Consider the following 22,217-nt stretch of genomic DNA (forward strand, 5'->3'; position numbering starts at 1 on the left):
GATGAGAGAATTTTGGGGTGGAGGAACTTGACTGGCCTGCACAGAGTCCTGACCTCAATCCGATAGAACACCTTTGGGATGAATTAAGAGTGCAGACTGCTAGCCAGGCCTTCTCGCCCACATCAGTGGCTGACGTCAGAAATGCGCTTCTGGAAAAATGGTCAAACATTCCCATAGACACACTCCTAAACCTTGTGGACAGCCTTCCCAGAAGAGTTGATGCTGTTATAGCTGCAAAGGGTGGGCCAACTCAATATTGAACCTTACAGACTAAGACTGGGATGCCATTAAAGTTCACGTGAGTGTAAAGGCAGGCGTCCCAATACTTTTTGTAATATAGTGTGCGTATATATATGTGTGTGTGTGTGTGTGTGTGTGTGTGTATATATATATATATATATATATATATATATATATATATACACACACACACACACACACACACACACACACCTTATAAGGCTATTCCCTATTTTAACATCCTTTAACCCCTTAAACTGCTTTATCTTAAAGGGGTTGTAAAGTCAGAAGGTTCTTTCTTATTTTTTATCTGAATGCATTCTACCTTCTGTGTGCAGGAGCCCCCCTTGGCCCCCGATGCTTACCTGAGCCCCATCTCGATCCACCGATGTCCACGACTGTCTCAGCCACCCGGAACTCCCCTCCTCATTGTCTAAGACGGCATCATTGGCTCCACCTGCTGTCAAAGTCAGTTAGCCATTAAGGAGAGAGGGGGAGCAGGGCCTAACCGCAGCTCCATGTCAATGGATACATGGAGCTGTGCCTCGGGTGCCCCCAGAGCAAGCTACTTGCTGCGGGGGCACTCAAAAGGGAGGGAGGGGCCAGGAGAGCCGAAGAGAGACCCGAGAAGGGGAGGATCCGGGCTGCTCTGTGAAAAACCATTACACAGAGCAGGTAAGTATAATATGTTTGTTATTTTTATTGAAAAAAATACTTTACAATCACTTTAAGGCCCCTTTCACACTTATGCGACGCGATTTTGCGGCGCGATTTTGAAAGCAATGGCTATGACTCAAAACGCAATTAAATCGTGGCAAAGTAGTTCAGGAACTACTTTGAAGTCGGTGCGACTTCAAAACGCACTGATATGAATGGGGCTCATTGAAAATAATGGAAAACGACTTGTCATGCGATTTTGAGGTCCAAAATCGCAGGACAAGTCGCACTAGTGTGAAAGGGGCCTTAGGGTGCATAAGTTCATTTAACCTCTCCTTCTTGAAAAGATCCTCCATACTCCTTTTTATTACAGCTGCCTTTATCTGCTACCTTTTTTTAAATGTTGATCAAAAATGATTAGCATATGCTAGATAAGGTATCACAAACATAGTACAGTAGTGAAATATCACCACTCTTCAAAAAAAAAAAAAAAAAAAATTAGTATCCAAAAATGTCAATTTGGTTTAGTTAAACAGAATGTTCCCATCATACAGACATAATAGTGTATAATATAATCGTTCTATAGTTTAATAGTTCTTGCATCCAAGATTGACAAGTTCCTGTACCTGTAACATGATGATGTCTTTATCATACATCTCCTCCCTGCATTTGACATCTTGGTAGTAGTAAACCTACAATTAAAAAAACACTTTAAACAGAGAATGGACACATCAGAATATGTTAAAAAAAAAACACAACTAATAGTTAAAAGTGCATCTAAGATTACAACTGTACACAAAAGGAATTTTGACTCACCTGTAAATTCCATATCTTGGAGTACAGTACAGAATACAAAGTATTCATAGACCCTGGGTTACAGGCTTGTACTTTCAGGTGAATGGAAATCAGCAAACCAGGGCATGATGGGAGCGGTGATGTCACAAGGGAGCGGGGTCTCCGGATGAAGTCCCCAGGTGGCCATGCCCCATATAAGAAATGTCCAGCATCCCACGGGGTGAAGACACAGCATCCCCGCCGTCAGAGAAACAGGCTTCCCTGTTACATCTCTGCCTTAAATCCCCAACACCCCATTGATGCATACCACACGATCGGTCTATAAAGACCATTCAGCAGCTACATACTGCTAAATAACTTCTACCCACAGCCACTTTTTCTCCGCTGCATTTAACATCCTTCTCTGTGGCTACCATTTTTTGCTTACCTCCTCCCCCCTTCCCCCTCCCCCTATGCATGACTGAGAATTATATCCAATCTTTGGATCAACCCCACGGCACACTTGTGCATCTACTCAGACATCTATAAACGGATCCACACCGCCCCAGGAGTTTATCAAGAATCCCCACTTCATCATATATAGTGGAATAATATACTACTGCGCTTGATATTATTACCATTTATGCACCGGCCGGTTTTGTTGTAAATAATTGTTCACATGTTATGTATGTCTTGTTTCATGTTGTCTCTACTGTTTAAACACTATTATAATATTGCACGGTTGTATATTGATACACACAGCATCTCTTTCAATAAACATCTATGATTATATTATTACACGTACCCCTATTTTATTCACAGCTGACAGTTAAACCTACTATTATTCTACAGTCTTTGCAGAATACCTTCTCTATATGCTAGTCTTGGTTTAGTCGGCTACAAATACACACTAACACAGGGACGTATTCATAGACTCTATTATTTAAAACTCCCAACAAACTACTTTTTATGCCCCATATAAGAAATGGCAGACAGCGGGAGCCGACACAACAGGGGGAGCTTGAGTCGGGAGAAGACATCAGCGGAAGGAAAAGAACCGGCAGAAGAACCAGAGGAAGAAGACATGAGCGGAGGGGGAAGAATCAGAGGGAGAAGACATCACTGGAGAAAGAAGACATGTTGGAGCTACGACGGGGGCATTCTTCATTTTTAATAAAGGACTTTGTCAAAAACCTGTGTATGGTTTTTATTTATTTTTTACACTTTTAGGGGTGAGTAGGGGTACAACATACCCCTACTCATTCACCTAGGGAGGGGGGGGGGCAGGATCTGGGGGCCTTGTTAAAGGGGGCTTCCAGACTCCGATAAGCCCCCCCCCCCCACGTTGAAGGCATTTGGCCTGGTATGGTCCAGGAAGCAGAGGGGGTGGGGGACCCCATGGCATTTTTTTAAAAAGTTTTGGAGTGGGGTTCCCTTTTAAGATCCTCAGAACATAAGTTGCATGCTCCAAGTTGGATCAGTTAAGATGATGATCCGACTTTAATGATATTGAATGGACTGAAAATGGGCCCAAGTAGTGCAGGAACATTCTTTAAAGTCAGACCTACTTGTGTCGGCCCAGTTAAGATGGCTCTCACAAGGAACCACTGAAAGAGAAGGAAGGAAGGAAGGAAGGAAGGAAGGAAGGAAGGAAGGAAGGAAGGAAGGAAGGAAGGAAGGAAGGAAGGAAGGAAGGAAGGAAGGAAGGAAGGAAGGAAGGAAGGAAGGAAGGAAGGAAGGAAGGAAAGAAAGAAAGAAAGAAAGAAAGAAAGAAAGAAAGAAAGAAAGAAAGAAAGAAAGAAAGAAAGGAGACTAAGGTGATAACGTGTTGAAGAAAGGGACTGATACTTTATTTCCTAATAGAGAGGATTGCATGATCTTTGAGTTTTATAAAGTATTTTTTATGCACAATTTACATCTAGCATTTGGTGTTTACTGTAATTTTCATGAATTTTATTATTGGAGGTTTGGTCATTTGTGGAGGGCTGTATTAGGGATACGTATATTTTATACACACTTTGTATGTGTGTACACTCCATTTTGTCACTATTGTTGTGGGTTTAATGGTATTTTAATACAGCAGTCATTTAGGAGTGTGCATATTCATATTTCTGACAAATTGTTTCACATTTATATGCTATACAAATATATATTTTTGGGCGTTAGTTTATGGCAGTGAGAAATGGGGATTTGTTATAAATCATCTTAGATTGCCCTTTCAATTTGCTCATGAATGGGCAATGTCTTATAACAATTTTTGCAGGTCTTTTTGTACCCCAAAAGGTACATGTAGAATTAGGAACTACAATGCAGAGGCTTTTGCACACAGCAGTGAGCGTATCCACATTAGCATGTTGTGTGAAACTTCTGCAGTTTCCTATAATACTGCTTCTATATCCTCCTAATTCAGTTCTGTGTCTGCCTCGTCTAGAGCAGGCATATCAGGCTCCAAGTCAGGTAGAGACGGAGGAGCTGGGGAAGGTGTGTGGCATTTTGTAGCCCTGGACAAAGATGGCTTTATTAAGGGTCTTAGTTGTTCAAGGAATTGTGACACAGATGCAGAAAATTCTGCTTTTGTCAGGAAGGCGGCTTGTTGCATGCCCGAGACAGAGATAGAAATTGATGCAGAGACCGTCATTAAAATCAACTCTTGCTCCAGTGCAAGGAAAGCACTGTCACTCTAATGCCCCATACACACGTGCAGATTATCTGCAGACTTTTGTCTGCAGACTTACCTTTTCTATGTAGTGCAAGGGCCTGCCAGATTGCATACAAATTGAAAGTGTTTAGGTTTGACCTCATATTATATGGTTTTGGTAAGTCTGCAGACAAAATTCTTCAGATAATCTGATAGTGTGTATGGGGCATAAGGTTGAATGTTGTGCGCGCCTTCAGCTGAGAAAATATTTGCTGAGGTTTAACTATGGCCCCCTTTCACCTAGTTTCTGCACCACAGCTAAGGGTGCAGGTATTCCCTTGTGGGGTACTCATGGTCTAGGGTGCAGAATATAAGGTTTGCTTTTCCAGGAGTACACAGCAACCCAGGTATAGAACAGCCTGTAACAAATCCCCATGGCAAAGGGGCAATAAGCTGTGCGACCACCTGAGACTGAGCTCCAAGTAGTTGAACTTTTAGCGTCAAGTGAAACGTTTACACAGTAAAGTCAATATATTCCAAACATAGCCATGTTTTCATAGTAAGACCCCGTTCACACTGGGGGCGACCTGTCAGGCGACCTGGTCGCCTGCCATAGAGAAGCTGTGGACCCGTTCTAATAGGAGCGACACAAGTTGCTCGGACTTAGAAAAAGGGTCCGGGGCTTCTTTGGGGCGACATGGAGCGACCTGCATTGACTTCAATGTTATGAAGTCCGTGCCGGCCGCTCCAAGGTCGTCCCGGCAAGTCGAAACGCCCCAGTGTGAACGGGGTCTAATAGTCAGAGATACAGGGTGACCCTGTCTTACTCATCCACGATCCTGGACTGTATATAAAGTCCAGGCATCCCCCATCATGGTGGGCATACTCCAGAAGGGGTCTCAAATTTCATAGTAATGGACCTGTACAGCACCCTGACTACAACATGTTGGACAAAGTTACAAGGTGAGCGCACTGTGCAGGGTAAGGTGCCTGAAGCAACATTACAGGCCGTCCCCACTGTATCGGATTCAGATTAAATGTGTGCTCCTGTACATGGCCTCTAGGATTGTGTGCCACATCCCTATTGAATAGATCAAGCAAAGAGTGGTTTCTCCTATAGTGGGACTTTAAAGGCACATGACAAAATTGTTTGTAAACAACAAATGTATGTTTTAAAAGACTGAAATTTTATTAAATACAATGTACAAAAATATATGAAAAAAAATGGTTTAAAATAAGCCCAATACAAAGCATAGCCTGCCGTTGGAGACTTGGATACATTTGCCATCCAGACATTTCCTTGCATTCGTGCTTGTACGAGCTCTTGCATGGTTTTGTATTGGGCTGATTGTTGGTAGCCATTTGGACTCCAGCTTGTCCGATTGGAGAGAAAGCACTACTCATCAATTGATATTGGTAATTCGTGATCCATAGAGGTCTCACTCCATGACCATATATCTTTGGCCAGGCTCCAATCTACTCTGCTTTTATCCAAGCAAGCATCTATTATTGTGCATAGTCAACCACAGAGCCAACCAGAGCCACCCCTGAGGAAGAGGTTGTAACCTCGAAACGCGTCGGGCATCTGCTCTTGGTTTGGATGGTTGAGTTTGATATTTTGCACACTACCATGCTTGCTTACTTTTTTAATGTTAAACCATTTTTTTCATATATTTTTGTACATTGTATTTAATAAAATTTCAGTCTTTTAAAACATACATTTGTGGTTTACAAACAATTTTGTCATGTGCCTTTAAAGTCCGACTATAGGGGAAACCACTTTGCTTGAACTGTATCGGATTCAGGTACAGTTCAGTTTCACCAAGGTTGACCAATCTGGACACATCACTTTTATTTGTGGTATTAGAAGGCATTTAAGGAGATTAAAATTTAGAGTCTGAAGATATAACAATATAATGATAAACTAGTTAACCGAACAGTGATTTCTCTAAAAAGGAGAATAGGTTCATCACTTTAGAACACTAGCAAAAGTGGCTGCCGACATGTTTAAATGCTGAATTTAAACAAAACTGAGTGGACACTTTCAAGTTGATTTTTCGGCATTTTGAGCAATCTAGTGACAATCTCTTGGCATTTCATCACAGTTGATGAAACATGGTTACCTCACTATGATCTGAAGACCAAACAATTGTCTATGGATTGGCAGCACTAGGGTTCCCCAACACTATAGAAATTCAAAACCCAAAAGTCACTTTCTCAAAAGGAAAACGTCATAGCCATGGTTTTATTGCATGACCTTCCACTCTGATTATCAGATGATTTCTGGTTTCAAAACCTTTAAAAGAATTTTGAAAGGGGAGGAAATTTTCAAATGATGCAGAGGTAACCACAGAAGCTGGGCACTATTTTCGTGACCAGATATTAGATTTTTTTTTTTTTAAGGGTTAAAAAGAAACTTGGGAAACAACGTGCCAAGTGTGGTGAACTTCAGAGTGAATAAGTTAAATAGCATGTCATTTCACGGCTTTAGGTCATTCCCTTGGTTGTGCCTAGAAGTTTTCAGAAACCCCTTGTAAGATAGAAGCAGAAAAAAGAAGCAGAAAAAGACATCAGCAAGTATCCTGCAGATACAACTCAACATTACAGATGAAATCACACAGGACATGGCAACTTTATAGGAACAAGAAAGTCTTTGGTTAATTTCTACCTGGCTAATAATGGTGAGGCCATTTCTCCTCCACATTTCAGCAGCCACTTGCCCAACAAGCACCAGGCACCTCAACGGACTCTCAACTAGAAGTTCTACCTGGAAGTCTTTCTAAACAGGAATGATAAATATATCAGGAGGTTTTGGGTACATAAACAAAAAAGATAATTCAACACACATTTTTAGCATTTAAACATAATCAACTCTAAGGTTCTGAACAGATATCACAAGTGTATGTCAAAGAAAAATGGGATTTTTTGACTTACCGTAAAATCCATTTCTCTGATGTTCACTGAAGTACACAGCTTCTGATTCTCTACAGGAGGACACTAGGCAGGAAAAAGCTTGACTACACCTATGGGCAGTGGGGTATACACCCACACTCCGCTATAGGCCCTCAGCTTTGTTACAAGCAGTGTCAGGAAAAAAAGCCAACTCCACAGAGGGGTGGGTGCTGTGTCCGTCAATGAACATCAGAGAAATAGGTTTTTAGGTAAATCAAAAATCCCATTTTCTCTTTCGTTCATTGACACAGCTTCTGATTCTTCTTAACCATTGGGACGTCCCAAAGCAGTGTTAAACATGAGGGTGCGGAAAAAGCAGAAAAAATTCCAAGGCTAAACATAGCCAACCAGGTAAATATGAAGCTCAACCAAGACCAACTGGAGCTCACTTGAAAAAAATAATACACCCTCAAAGAGGACCAGGTCCTCTAAACAGCAGCCTGCAAAACCTTGGGGCCAAAAGAAGCAACCGCAGATGCCAACACATCCACTTTATAAAAATTTTGTGCAAGTGTGAACAGACGACAAGGCAACCCCCTTGCAAATCTGCATCACTGATGACGGAAGGCCCAGGAGGCACTATGTGCCCGAGTAGAGTGCGCCTTAACAGGGACAGGAGGAACCTGACCCACTGTCTGTCTGATCCATCTGGAAATGGTGGCAGCAGAAGTGACCAACCCTTTCCGAGGTCCATCCGTGAGTACAAATAGTGAGTCTGACTTCCTAAAAAAAGACTTCGTAGCTGCTAGGTACACCTTGATTGCCCAAACCACATCCAGAGAATGCAAGGCAATTTCCTTAAGATGTTTAGGCCTGGGACATAGGGAAGGCAACACAATGTCTTCATTCAAATGGAAATCAGAAAAGACCTTGGAAGGAACGACAGACAGGGACAAAGAACCACCATATCTCTGTGAACCACCAGGTAAGGTGAACGACAAGACAATGCTGCCAGCTCCGACTCCCTGCGTGCATTAGTACTAGCCATCAAAAAGGCCACCATCTGTGACATTGTAAGCAGGGGAGCCTCCCGAAATTTTCGAAAGGGAGTTTCTGGAGGACCGACCGCACCAAACTGAGGTCCCACAGCGGCAATGGAGACCGCACTGGAGGAGCCAAGTGTCAAACTCCCTGGATAAAGTATGCACCAAAAAATGCGTGGCCGATGGACATTGAAAAAAAAAAACCGCCAAGGCCGAAACCTGGCCCTTGATGGTACTCCAGGCCAGGCGCTGCTCAGCCCCCTGTTGGAGGAACACCAAGATCCGAGCTACCGAAAATGAGCGAGGGTGAACCCTAAGAGACTCACACCACGCAATGTATGTCTTCCAAGTACGATGGAAGATCTTCCTAGAAGCAGATTTTCTAGCCTCTAACAGCGTAGGAATCACCGATTCAGACAAATCTCTATCCTTCAGCACCTAGTTTTTAACAGCCAAGCCGTTAAAGCCAGCGACTGTAAAGCAGAATGGAAGATTGGCCCTTGGGACAGCAGATCTTCCCTGAGAGGAAGTCTCCAAGGAGAATCGCCAACTAGCCGTACCAGATCGCGGCCACTCTGGAGCCACTAGAATGACCGGAATTCCCTTCTGCCTCGATCCTGCGTAGGAGTCTTGGCAGAAGTTTTAGAAGGGGAAAGGTGTAAATCAGACGAAACTGACTCCAGGGAGTCACTAATGCGTCTGTGGCGTCGGCCAGAGGATCCTGAGAACGTGAAAGTATCACAAACCCTCGCTAACGCAAAAATAACACCGCGGCCAACACTTTTGTGAAGACCTGAGGCATGGGGGCGAGACCAAAGGGTAACGCCAATATTGATAATGCTACTCGCCCACAGCTAATCGGAGGAAGCGCTGGAGACTGGCACATATTGGAATGTGAAGGTAGGCGTCATAGATGTTGATAGAAGCGAGAAAGTCCCCCTGATGTAGGGACGTCACTATCGTGCTCATGGACTCCATTCGGGACTTCTGTACCCGCACAAAGCAGTTTAGCGCCTTAAAAAGGTCCAGAATTGGATGCACCTTGCCTTCCTTCCTGGGAACTGTAAACAGGTTTGAGTAAAACCTCTGAAAATGTTCCGAAGTCGGAACCGGGACAATCACCCCTTGACTTAGCAAGGCTTGCACTGCCCCAAAGAGACCCCCCCTAAGCGGTCTGGGAACAGGCACAGTTCAGAGGGTAAGAACGAAACTCCATCTTGTAGCCGGACCGTATGACCTCGTGGACCCACTTGTCCTATACAAGGGAGGTCCACAGATCCCGAAACCAGCGAAGACACCCCCTCGACCCCAGATACGGGTAAGGGCACTCCTTTATGTCCATTTAAAAAGGAAAAAACTGCCAGGACCAAAGGTCCCAGCAAGGAACTAGATCAGTGGTTCTTAACCTTGTTGGAGGTACTGAACCCCACCAGTTTCATATGCCATTCACCGAACCCTTCTTAATTGGAAAAATAAAATATGATTTTTTCAAATTCAAAACATAGGTATATATTTAGGTATATATTTATACATAGGTGCACAAAATGAACAAAATCATTAAAGAACAAAACCATTAAGAACAAAGAACAAAACCATTAAAACATGATTTTCACACAAAAACAAAAACATAATAATGCATATTTACTGCAAATCAGTGTGACCTCTGCTGTTGTCTTTCAGAGACCAGTTCAGAAATGCGTGGCTTTACCTTGGCAAGTGCCACTCTCATGTCATTTTCGCAACAAAGTCTGTTCCTTTTCTTATGAGGGCACACACCAGGGGGTTGGAAGGGCATACACTGGGGGGAGGGTCAGGAGGACACACACTGTGGGGAAGGGTAGTGAGGGCACACACTAGTAGAGAGTCGAGAGGCCACACACTGGGTGTCAGGAGGGCACACATCAGTGGTTGGGAGGGCACACACTGGGGGGGGGGGGGTTTGGAGGGCATACCATGGGGTATCAGGAGGGCACACACTGGGGGGGGGGGTTGTGAGGACATACCATGGGGTGTCAGGAGGGAACACACTGGGGGAGGTGTTGGGAAGGCATACCATGAGGTGTCAGGAGGGAACACACTGGGGGGGTTGGGAGGGCATACCATGGGGTGTCAGGAGGGCACACGCTAGAGGGGAGGTGTTGGGAGGGCATACCATGGGGTATCAGGAGGGCACACACCAGGGGGCATTCACAATGCTTTATAGCTAAATGAAAAGGACATGCATTTCCATTTGTCGGCTAACAGCACCTCTATGGTAAGTAGCAGTAACTCAGCAGACTTAGCATAGAAGTGCTTGTAAACTAATCCACCATGTACAGCTAGCTGAGCCTACCTCCAGGAACATTCACTCGGCTCCCTCGGCTCAGCTGCTCACACTTCCCTCTTCCAGGCGGGCACGATCTCCATGATCAAGTACATCCCCCTCCCGCCCACTCAAACAGCAAGCAGCCTGCGGGAGATAGGCTGAAAACCTGATGGGGGAGGTACAGGGGGCGGAGCGTCAAGTGTCTATCTGTAATGGCTGTGAGTTGTCCCGACCGCAGCTCTCATTTCCCGGGGTGCGCTCGGCCCCACAATCAGTAATATTTTCTCGGGGGGAGCAATTGCCCCGTTGCCCCCCCGCCAAACCCGTGAGACTGACTCACCGAACCCATGGGGTTCGATCGAACCCAGGTTAAGAACCACTGAACTAGATCCTTCCTGCTTAGGCAGAAAATAAAAACTGAGTGCCTATAGCTGAGAATGGGAGTATACCCCCTGGGACTGCCCATAGGCATAGTCAAGCTTTTTCATGCCTAGTGTCCTACTCCTGTAGGGGGCAGTATAACCCAATGGTTAAGAAGAATCAGAAGTCCGTCAATGAACGAATGATAATTTTTTTCTGGATAGAGTGGGAAAAGTTTAAAACCCGTCAGCTCTGTAGGAGATTTTCATCACTTTCTGTTTTGCTGACAATAGTTTCACCAGTCAGGAAGTAAGGGAACATCTGCATTAGGGTTCGAGAAAAAATAAAAAACAGACAGGAGTTCTAGCCTTCCAATACCCACCTAAACAAAAAGCATGTTTGTTTTGATTAATGTTGCTTTTGGAGAATTTCAATCACCTGTTCTTACTTTTTCTTAGTGTTGGAGGAAGTGGGAAAGAGTATTAGGCTGGAAATATGCTTTAAAATTTTGCCTATAAATCTAGTACTGTTACCAGACCAGTGACTATAGAAACCATTAATTACGCAGCTTGCCTACAAACTCAGACTTTCACATTTGATATAAACATGCAGAGTTTAGGACTACTCACAAGGGGAATATACTCATGGAGCTTGGCAAAGACACCAGTTTTACTCATCTGTGAATGTAAGCCTAGGGAAAAAAAAAAAAAAAAAACGAAACACAAATGTCAAATGTCTGATATACTGAGGTACTACGTAAGCTCTGAAAGCATACCAACAACAAAAGCCACTAAAAGCAGCACGGAGTCTGTTTTTTGGGGCTTGCAGCATTCAGTTGAAGCAATAAGGTAAACACAAAAATAAAGAATAGGTTTGCAAACATGCCTGAGCGTTCCCACCATCATTTTCTATGCATATAGGAAAAGTAGGCATTTACAGTATATATCCACACTGCACATCTATTACTCTATTGTGCAATCGAAATGTATTGATTTCCAGGTAATATATGAAGTGGGCATATAACATCAGTAGAGCAGAGAAGAGAGGGAGGAAGGAAAAAATAGAGGGGGGGGGGGTTGAAAAGGTGGAGGGGAGCCGGAAAGGTCGGGGAGTAATCATGAATAGGGGGCCAACAGGAGTCTAACCAAGTCAAAACATAGTCCTGAGACTAATTATCCCCTCAGTGCTGGAAACTGAGACAGGAAGAGGACCAGGCATTCCTGCAATTCTACAGGAACGGGCTGCCTGCACAGTGTGAGGACCTACTTCATTACAGGCAAGTTAGCTCACCAAAGCTACACAAAATGTTTTTTTTTTGTTGTTGTTGTTTTTTTAAATCTTCAATCCTGTAGGAACAGAGGCAGCATGGTATAGATAAACATCAGAGGCATTGCTGCCACCCTGGGATTTTAGGGGGGTGAGGATCGTCCCAAGCAGTTGTGGACGTTGAGATCCCCAAATTACATTTCCAGGGAGTGCATCCATGAGGATGGTTTGAAACGTATGGCATTACAGCCATTTTTAAAATAACTGGATTTTTTATTTACCATAAAATCCTTTTCTCTTGAGTTCATTGACGGAAGCAGTTCTCTCTGATTCATATCAGTAGGTAATACTGCCCCCTACAGGAGTAGGACTCTAGGCAGAAAAAAGTTCTGGCTACGCCTATGGGCAGTCCCAGAGGGTACCCCTTCTCTCTTCCTGCATAGGTCAGTTTTGTATCAAAGCAGTGTCAGAAAAGTAACACCAACCCAACTCAAAATAGAGGGGCAGGTACTGCGTCCGTCAATGAGCTTAAGAGAAAAGGATTTTAAAGGTAAGTCAAAAATCCAGTTTTCTCTATCGTTTATTGACGGACGCAGTTCTCTCTGATTCATATCAGTAGGGATGTCCCAAAGCAGTGCCATAAAATGAGGGGTGGGAACAGCAGAAAAGAACAAGTCCCCAAGGCCAATCATAGCCGACCAGGCAACATAGGACTCATCAGAACAAAAAGATGAGGCCCACCTGAAACAAACAGTAAAACACCCTCAAGGAAGGTCAAAAGCCCTCTAAAAAGCAGCCAGCAAAAAACCTTGCGGCCGAAAAGAGGCACCTGCAGACGCCAGCATAACCACCTTATAAAATTTGGCAAAGGTGTGAACAGACTACCAGGTAGCCGTCTTGCAACCTGGAGCACAGATACCTACAAGGCAAAAAGCCCAGGAAGCACTAGGCGCCCGAATAGAACGCGCCGCAACAGGGTAAGGTAGGACCCGAACCCTTAATTGAATAAACCTGCACCACCGTCTGTCCGATCCATCCGGGAATAGACGCAACAGACGCGGGCAGTCCCCTTCATGGGCCATCCGAAAGTACACAGAGCGAGCCTGACTTACGAAAAGACTCAGTAGTTGCCAAGTACACCTTGAGTAAGCAGAGTAAGCAATGCACATGCCTTAAGATGTGAGGGATCAGGACACAAGATGGGAATACAATGACCCCGTGCAAGTGAACACCAGAAAGCACCTTCAGAGGGAAGGACGAATCCAGACAAAGTACCACTTGGCCCCATGATCAACATATAGGGAGAACGACAGGACAATGTCGCAAGTGCCGACACCTGCACGCAGAGTGACAGCAACCAAGAAGGCCACCTTCTGTAATAAGGTAGGCAGGGGATACCCTCTAATACTCTCAAACAGAGGGTCTAAAAGAACCGACTGCACCAAATCAAGGTCCCCAGTGGGTGACGGAGGTCGCACCAGAAGTACCAAGTGTCGCACCCCCTGGAAGAAGTCACGCACCAAGGCACAGGCGGCCAACGGCCTTTGGAAGAAATTTGCCAAAGCCAAAACCTGACCCTTGACAGTACTCAAGGCCGACTTGTGATCAATTCCCCTGAGAGGAATTCTCCAAATAGTGTCTGCTGTTAGACTGACCAGGCTGGTGTACCAAGCTCGGCGAGGCCCGTCCGGGGCCACGAGAAAGACCGGAAACCCTTCCGCCTCGATCCTGCAAAAAATTCTTGGCAACAACTTGGGAGGAGGAAAGGCAGACCGCAGCTGATACTGACCTTGGCCCATCCGCGAGCACGCACACACGACCAATGCCAGAAGCAGCCGTGCCCAGGTGACCATACTAAACTCTACGGCATTGTTCAAGTTGAACTTCGCGAACGTTCTTGCCCATGACAGAACCCATAGTGCCACCATTGCCCACCAGAGGGTCCCGGGAACAGGCCACAAACCGCAGCACTATCCTGTAGATGCAACGCCAACAGGTTCACGTCTGGAGTGTCCCCAACTAAGGCACAACTGCTGAAACACCTCCGGAAGGGACCATTCCCCTGCATCCAAGGCCTGTTGACTGAGGCAATCTGCCCACCAAGGTTTCCACACCTGGAAAGGGAACAGCGGAAGAGCTGGAACAAGGCGCACTGCCCAACGAAGAATTGACACTTTCAAGGCCACAAGGACACCTTTGGTGTCCCCTTGGTGAATGACATAAGCCATACTCGTGGCATAGACGATTGAAAGTGCACCGGGCAGCTACAGGTGCCCGATCCAGTGAACCAGGCAAAGCCGGATCGCTTTCAACCCCAGGACATTGATCGGTAACCTGGTTCCTCCAAGAACCATACTCCCGAAGCAGAGAACCTGCCCAGGACTCTTCCCCACCAGGACAGGCTTGCACTTGCGATGATAATTGTTCAGGAAAAAAGGGAGGCAGGATTTCAGCTCAAGAGTCCCTGGTCAGCCAGCTCAGCTGGATCCAAAAGTCCAGTTTGGATTCTAGTCCCATTCGAGAAGGATCACCTTCTGGGGGATCCCCCGAGAGGGTTTGAGTGAAAGGGACCGTCTCGAAAGACGGCACCATCAGTCCCAGAACTCGCATACAGGTCTTAAGGGACGACCATGTGCGGGACAGTAACAGTTGAACCGCAGTCTGAAGTTCCAAGAGCCCTGACTGAGGGCGGATCCAAAGTCAGGCCCAGATAGTCCGGTCTCATGGAAGGGACCAGGGATTACTTCTGAAGGTTCAGAACCCACCTGAACTCCCCCAGAGTTCTTGTGGTGACTTCAAAATTGGTTTGTCAGCACAGTAAGGGACTCCACACGGAGAAGCAGATCGGCCAGGAACCCCGGACCAATACGCCCTGCTGCCCCAACAGCGACAGGACCGAAGCCAACACCTTTGTGAAGACCCTAGTAGCATAAGCGAGACCAAAGGGTAATGCCACAAACTGATAGAGATCCTTCCCCACGACAAAAAACGGAGAACCAGTAGGTGTCCCGAACATAACTGGATGTGAAGGTAGGCAGCTTGATGTCTATGGAGGCCAGGAATCCCCCTGATGCAGGGAAGCCATCACCGTGCGAACCGATACCAACTTTTGAAGTTTTGATCTGCATGGAACCATCAAAGGATCAGTTGGTCCAGCTTGTTGAACAAGAGCCTGAACTGCCCCACAGAGCGCCTGAAAGCAATCCAGGGACAGCCGTACATTGGAAGGGAAAAACCTTACCGGAAATAAAAGGATCGAAACTCGATCTTGCAACTGGACCGCATGACCTCCTGAACCCAGTCAGCCTGGGACCCGGGCCAGCTACAGGTCCTTGACCGGCAAGGACCACCACCCCGTAGATGGGTGAGGAACCACCTTCAGGCCAAGTAGGCCTTGTCCGCAGGTCTACAAAAAAAAAAAAAAAAAATGTATCTCATGTTCTACAGACCAGGGTCGTTTGGAACCACACGCGGAAATCTGGAAGGACCTCGCCACGTCGACAGTCCCCGAGGGACGAAGAAACAGTTTGCGAGCCGAAAGGGAAGAACTCCGACTGCGACGAAGGCCCTTACCCTTGTTAGCCTGTGGAAGAAAACACTCTTCCCCCGGTGAGACCCTTATAGAATGCCATCCAAGGCAGCACTAAACAGGCGATCCCCCTGAAAAGGGAGATCCATTAAGACCTTCTTAGAAGTTTGATCCGCAGACCAACACTCCGGTCAAGTAGACGCTGTACAACCACCGCTGAAAACGACAAGGTGACCCATACAAGGGAACAAATTGCAGCACCTGTGCCAGCTAGTCCAACAGCTCCCCCAGGTCAAGAGGAACATGCCCCACACCAAGTCACGGCAGTAGAACTCCGCCTATCAGGCAGAGTCTGCGTGGCAAGGGCAAACAAACACTGTTCCCAGTGCAGACTACGCCAGGGAGTACAGATCGCAGGCCACAAGCCCACACCATCCTATCCACCAAGTTCTTAAAGGACGGGGATTCCTCCCCCGAAGCAACGGTAGTCCCATTCAGCTAGAGACCGTACATCCACCAAAGGAGGAACAGCCCTCTATACCAGAGACTCCCCAAAAGGGCAACGTCTGACGGCCGCTTAGACACCCCAGGGGAACATCTCAGATGGTCCCCTCCTACATGAGCAGCCAGCAAAAAAAAGCAGCTCCAGATGGCATGTGAGTGCCAGATGCCACCTGCGCCCCAGGCGCAGCTGTGACCTCCAAATTGCAGGGTGTCACGCACCTAAAACAGCCAGTGCATCCACCAGCGCCTGTCGCGGCAGGGGAGGTAGAAAGGTCATCCTCATCATCCGAGGAGACAGGGTGCGAGGTAACAGGCCCAGCAGGGAGGCCCCATGTCTGCGGTGGCTGAGACATCAGATGAGGCAGGGGAAGGCGGAGAAACGTTTCAGCGCACCTAAGAAAAAAAGACAAAAATTACATTTTTTTTTGAAAAAGCGGGCCCACAGAGCTCCCGAAGGTCAGGTCTCCAGACACTTCCACCAGCCTCCACAGCAAAAAATCTACCGGAAAATGGCCGAAAACCGGTGTACCGAGATGGCCACTGCCATAGAAGCAGACAGAGGCTACAACAAAATGGCGGCCACGCGTGGTAATCGGGACCCATAGGGGGACCCCCAAATGCCCATAAACAGCAGAAAACCCTACCAAGCTCCCCCCCCTCCTGCACGATCGGTCGAGCGCTGCGGACGGCGCACTCCCCTGGCCCCCTATGCTGCCTGCACACTAGGCCCCAGCCTCAGGTAGGCCCAAACAGTCCCCCACGTGGAAAGGGGGGGTAGGGTGGGGGGGTGGTGGAGAGGAGAGGGGGGTCACAAGAGGACAGAGGGAAACCTAGGAGTGTGAGGGTCCGACCATCGCAGGGAGAGAGCCCGCGTCCACCCAAACATCTGCCAGGGGGGGGGGGGGGGGGGGAACGGTTACTAACCATACCAGGAACACTAGCGGGTGCCATCTCTTGACAGGACCCCACACCACCGGAGAAGGGGGGCTGTCGGCCAAATAGGAACGCTGTGACATAAGCCTAGACCCTGTCATTTATCTTGCGGGACCAGTGCCCGTCCAGTGGGACTATGTCGGGACCGACCCAGCATGGAGCTACGGACTGCACGCGCTCGCTGGCCAGACTGGGGTGACCACTGGATATGGGGGGGGGGTGTAATCTGTCACCATGTGCGGCATAATTGCTTGAAGATCTCACAGGAAAAAACTTCCGGAGAAAAAAACGCTAGCTAAAAAAAATCTACATAAAAAAAATACTTTATATGCCAGGACCACAGATCCCAGCAAAAAACTAGGTCCTTACTCCTGACTAGGCAGATTAAAACGGACATCCTATGCAGGAAGAGAGAGGGTGTACCCTCTGGGACTGGCCATAGGGGTAGCCAGAACTTTTTTCTGCCTAGTGTCCTACTCCTGTAGGGGGCAGTATTACCTACTGATATGAATCAGAGAGAACTGCATACGTCAATGAACTAAGTAACCAAGTAGAGTTCGCAGTCACAAGTCTTTCAGTCTGAGATTTTTGTGAAGTAAAGGCATGCAGATCAAGGAAAAAAGTTAATAGAGGTCAGCAGCGATACAGATGCCTATATACTTTAGAGAATGGGGACAGCACTTAAAAGGAAAGTTTTGGAGCAGGGTGTATCCTGCTGGGGGATAAGGAGACACCTAAAAATTTCAGTCTTGGAATAACGGACTATAAAAAGTTACTAAGACTCGCAAAACATTTGAATTCTTGGACAATAAAAGGCATGATTGGGGAGGGTTGGTGACATAGTAAATAGTGAGAGTTTTGTATGTTGGGGGCCTATTGGACGCTTGAGCTAGAGGGACTGTTTCTAAGGGCATTAGCTAGGTGCTCCATCATAATAAACAATGGGTGGGGAAAGGGGGCACCCCTGTTGTGTGCTGTTATGTATGCTAAAGCTGGGGGATAGAAAGACACTAACATGGGCCCTTGCAGAGGATAAAGAGTATAGTGCTAGAATGATTTGGGTCTAATCCTAATTGCATGGGATGTTGGCGAAGAGGCCAGCTGTCCCAGTCAAATGCAGTTTCTGCATTGAAAAACCAGCAGCATAAAAGGCTGGCAATTGGTTTGAGCACAGTAGGTTAACATAATTTATGGTGTGGTCGGGCAAGTCTCATATACCTGGAAAAATCTAACTGGACCTTGATAAATGGTTTATGGGAGTTGCAAACAAAGTGGCTATCATTTATGTTATATTTTTCGATCAACCCCTATCAGTGAAATTGGGCAATAGTTGCCACAAAAGGAATGGTCACCGTCTGGCTTTGGAATGAGGAAAACATGAGGAAAATATGGGCAAAAGTGTTTTAAAAAATTAAAGGGATCAAGAGGGGAATTGATTGTCTGCAGATATTGTGTTGAAAAATTTGATTTGAAAGGGTGGCTAAAAGTTATTTTTTACCCTTTATATAATTTAGGAGTAAACCTATCTGGGACAGGAATTTTACTCATTAATATATTTAGCAAATGTATGCACTTTAAAGGACAATTGCATGGTTATGCAACACTTTACTCAAACAAATTTTGTTTTAAAAATTGAGACAGAGAGCAATTTCTTTTGGTGGTATTTAATCACCACTGGGATTTTTTTAAGTTTTTGCTAAACAAATAAAAAAAAAAAAAAAGTTTCTGTTCTAAAATTTTGCAAATAAGTAATTTTTCTACTTCGCTGATGGGCACTGATGGGGGTGCACTGATTATCAGGACACCGATGATCAGTGCCCCGATTGTCGGTGTAAACCGTGAGCCAATAACCTTGCCTCTTATCGGCACTCCTTTCCTCACACAAACACAGAGTGTCTGTTTACATGTGATCAGCTGTAACCAAAACGTTTAGCATTCAAATCACCACTTTGCATCGTCCTAGAAAAAAGAAAGAAGGCAGATCTGGCTTTATTCTGACATAGCAGATCTGACTGCTTGTTCTGGACCAATTAAAAATGCTAAAGCAAGGTGGTCAGAATAACCTCAAGGGTGTACAAGAACAAGGGCCTGACTGTTTCTAAAAGAAGGCATGCCAGGGGAACTCTAAAAATAATACAAACTAAAGTAACTTCATAACCCCAAATAAAATTTAGCTTGAGATCTATTTAGTCAATGAAGACTGTACAGAGTTTAAGTGATAAAACACAATAGCACCTACCTGCCAGCATCCGGGTGAGGGGCAGATATATACTGACGGGATCTCTGGAGACTTTAAACGGGTAGATTTCAAAGGAATGACCACACATCTCTACTCGAGTCTTTTGTTGGGAGCGAACAGGTTTAATACACTGAAGAACCCTATGGTAGCAGTCCTTGTAAGTCTGGAGCAGTATCTCTTCCTTTTTTGAAGACAGTAACAAGAAAATGTTATACAACCAGTATGGGCAGATAAGAGTTTGGAATCACAAATGCAGGTATATAAATAAATTCATAAAAAGCCAAGTTCTTTAACACTATCTACCATTTTTTATTGAAATAATAAAGATGCCAGTATTTGAAATAAAAACCCAAGAGGAGAGGGAGAGAGAGAGGGAGAGAGGGAGAGAGGGAGAGAGGGAGAGAGAGAGAGAGATAGATGGATTTAGAGATAGGGATACATTATGCCTTTACACACACATGAACATTAATGGCATCCCAGCCTTAGTCTGTAGGGTTCAATATTGAGTTGGCCCATCCTTTGCAGCTATAACAGCTTCTGTCACAAGGTTTAGGAGTGTGTCTATGGAAATGTTTGACCATTATTCCTGAAGCGCATTTGTGAAGTCAGGCACTGATGTTGGACGAGAAGGCCTGGCTCGCAGTCTCTGCTCGAATTCATCCCAAAGGTGTTCTATTGGGTTGAGGTCATGATTCTGTGAAAGCCAGTCATGTTTCTCCACCCCAAACTCGATTAACCATGTCATTATGGACCTTGCTTTGTGCACTGGTGCACAGTCATGTTGGAACAGGAAGGATCCATCCCCAAACTGTTCCCACAATGTTGGGAGCGTGAAATTATCCAAAATGTCTTGGTATGTCAACACCTTAAGAGTTCCCTTCACTGGAACTAAGGGGCAAAGCCCAACCCCACACCATAATCCTCCCTCCACCAAATGATTTGGACCAATGCACAAAGCAAGGTCCATAAAGACATAGATGAGTGAGTTTGGGGTGGAGGAACTTGATTGGCCTAGAAATTTTGTAGCAATATCTTTTACTGGCTATTTTAAGTTGAAGATAAAAGTTTTCGGGAGGACAGATTTGTTCTTCAGGATTTATACAATTCTCAAATAAGGTTCTTAAATTTATACACAGAGTAATTAGTAAGATCAACAAAAGCTACCAGTTTAAAAAAAAAATACAAATATTTTTTCTTGACACACTTAGTAACAATTATTTTAAAGAATTCATTTATATAAAGATCAGAGATTAGGAGTGCAAAAAACAAATGTTTTGTCACTGTCTTTCATGATAGGAGAATATATTTCAGGATACACTCTTACATTGCTGGCACACCACTCCTGCATTAACATCAAGACGTTATTCAGTTGCATCTGCATGGCTATTGCGGTCTCCCAGTCAAAGTCCATCTCAACGTGTTGTCCTATCATTCGACCTGTAGCTTCCATGCCCTAAACAAGCAAATAATGTCATGTTAATGGTTTAACATCTCCCAAAATGTAAAATCAGATCTGGTATAAGAAATGGTATAGATATCCAGTAGGTGGAATGGTATAGCTCTTTTGAAACTCTTGGAGAGTTGACTTTCATTAAATTGTTAGGTCTGTCAAACCAGTTATAACCATAGCAAACAACTCCCTACCCCATAATAAGAAAATCTTTCCCAATGAGGTACCATCAATCATGAAGTCAACACTGCCAGTTATCTTCTAATATGTCTGTCAGAACCACAAAATTATCACCATCCAAAATAGTTTTAACTGTATTATACTGTGCAACCTAACCATATTTGATTTTTTTCTGCAATGCAAACATATTGGAATCATTAGTAGGTTGCACTGTAATTGAAGGCACAAATTATATAAAATGATTAAATTAATTTTAAATATAACTATAAATGTATTTTATCTTTTATAATGAGTATACTGTTTATTATGAATTATCATCTCCATGTGATATCCTAATAGCCAGAATCACAAAATAACTAGTATCATAGAATTACCTGCATACAAGTTAACATATGAAGCAGAGATTTAAAACCCTCCACAAACTTCTCTTGCAGTTTTTCTGACCAAGATGTGGGTTTACTTGTCAGGATATATCTAAAATAGAAAAATCACAAAAGGAGGTTGAGCATAAAAATTCATAAAAAACAGGCAATACAAAATACAAAGACATGCTAGTTATAAAAGGAAACAAGTTGCAGATGGGCAAAAAAAAAAGCCAGAAGACTTTATATGCATACTTGTTCCAGGTCAGTGACCGAATACTGAAAGCAGTATTAAACACAAAAGCAAACAGTTATTACTTTGCAGAGGGAGGGAGGGAGGGAGGAAAGGGAAGGAGGAGGAAAGGGAAGGAGAGAGAGGGGGGGAGGGAAGGAGGAGGAAAGGGAAGGAGAGAGAGAGGGGGAGGGAAGGAGGAGGAAAGGGAAGGAGAGAGAGAGGGGGAGGGAGAGAGAGAGGGGGAGGGAGAGAGAGAGGGGGAGGGAGAGAGAGAGGGGGAGGGAGAGAGAGAGGGGGAGGGAGAGAGAGAGGGGGAGGGAGAGAGAGAGGGGGAGGGAGAGAGAGAGAGAGAGGGGGAGGGAGAGAGAGAGAGAGAGGGGGGGGGAGAGAGAGAGAGAGAGGGGGAGAGAGAGGGAAAGGAGGAAGGAAGGAAGGAAGGAAGGAAGGAAGGAAGGAAGGAAGGAAGGAAGGAAGGAAGGAAGGAAGGAAGGAAGGAAGGAAGGAAGGAAGGAAGGAAGGAAGGAAGGAAGGAAGGAAGGAAGGAAGGAAGGAAGGAAGGAAGGGGAGGAGGAGAAGAAAAAAGAAAAAAAAAAAAAAAAACTAAAATGGA

General features: G+C 45.3%; 1 protein-coding gene across 2 annotated transcripts in view; it reads right to left on the bottom strand.

Annotated features, from left to right (window-relative positions):
- The window catches only part of UBR1 (ubiquitin protein ligase E3 component n-recognin 1), a 234,394-nt gene that overhangs the window by 128,585 nt on the left and 83,592 nt on the right, over nucleotides 1-22,217 (bottom strand). For both annotated transcript variants that reach the window (XM_082275496.1, XM_082275495.1), the window contains 6 exons: nucleotides 21,385-21,484; nucleotides 20,705-20,833; nucleotides 19,381-19,561; nucleotides 11,539-11,600; nucleotides 6,978-7,088; nucleotides 1,524-1,589 (listed from right to left, as the gene is read on the bottom strand). In XM_082275496.1, the coding sequence (XP_082131622.1) occupies nucleotides 1,524-1,589; nucleotides 6,978-7,088; nucleotides 11,539-11,600; nucleotides 19,381-19,561; nucleotides 20,705-20,833; nucleotides 21,385-21,484 (649 nt within the window). The remainder of the gene's footprint in view (nucleotides 1-1,523; nucleotides 1,590-6,977; nucleotides 7,089-11,538; nucleotides 11,601-19,380; nucleotides 19,562-20,704; nucleotides 20,834-21,384; nucleotides 21,485-22,217) is intronic.

The sequence above is a fragment of the Pelophylax lessonae genome (assembly GCF_965119305.1).
Source record: "Pelophylax lessonae genome assembly, chromosome: 13".
NCBI classification, from domain to species: domain Eukaryota; kingdom Metazoa; phylum Chordata; class Amphibia; order Anura; family Ranidae; genus Pelophylax; species Pelophylax lessonae.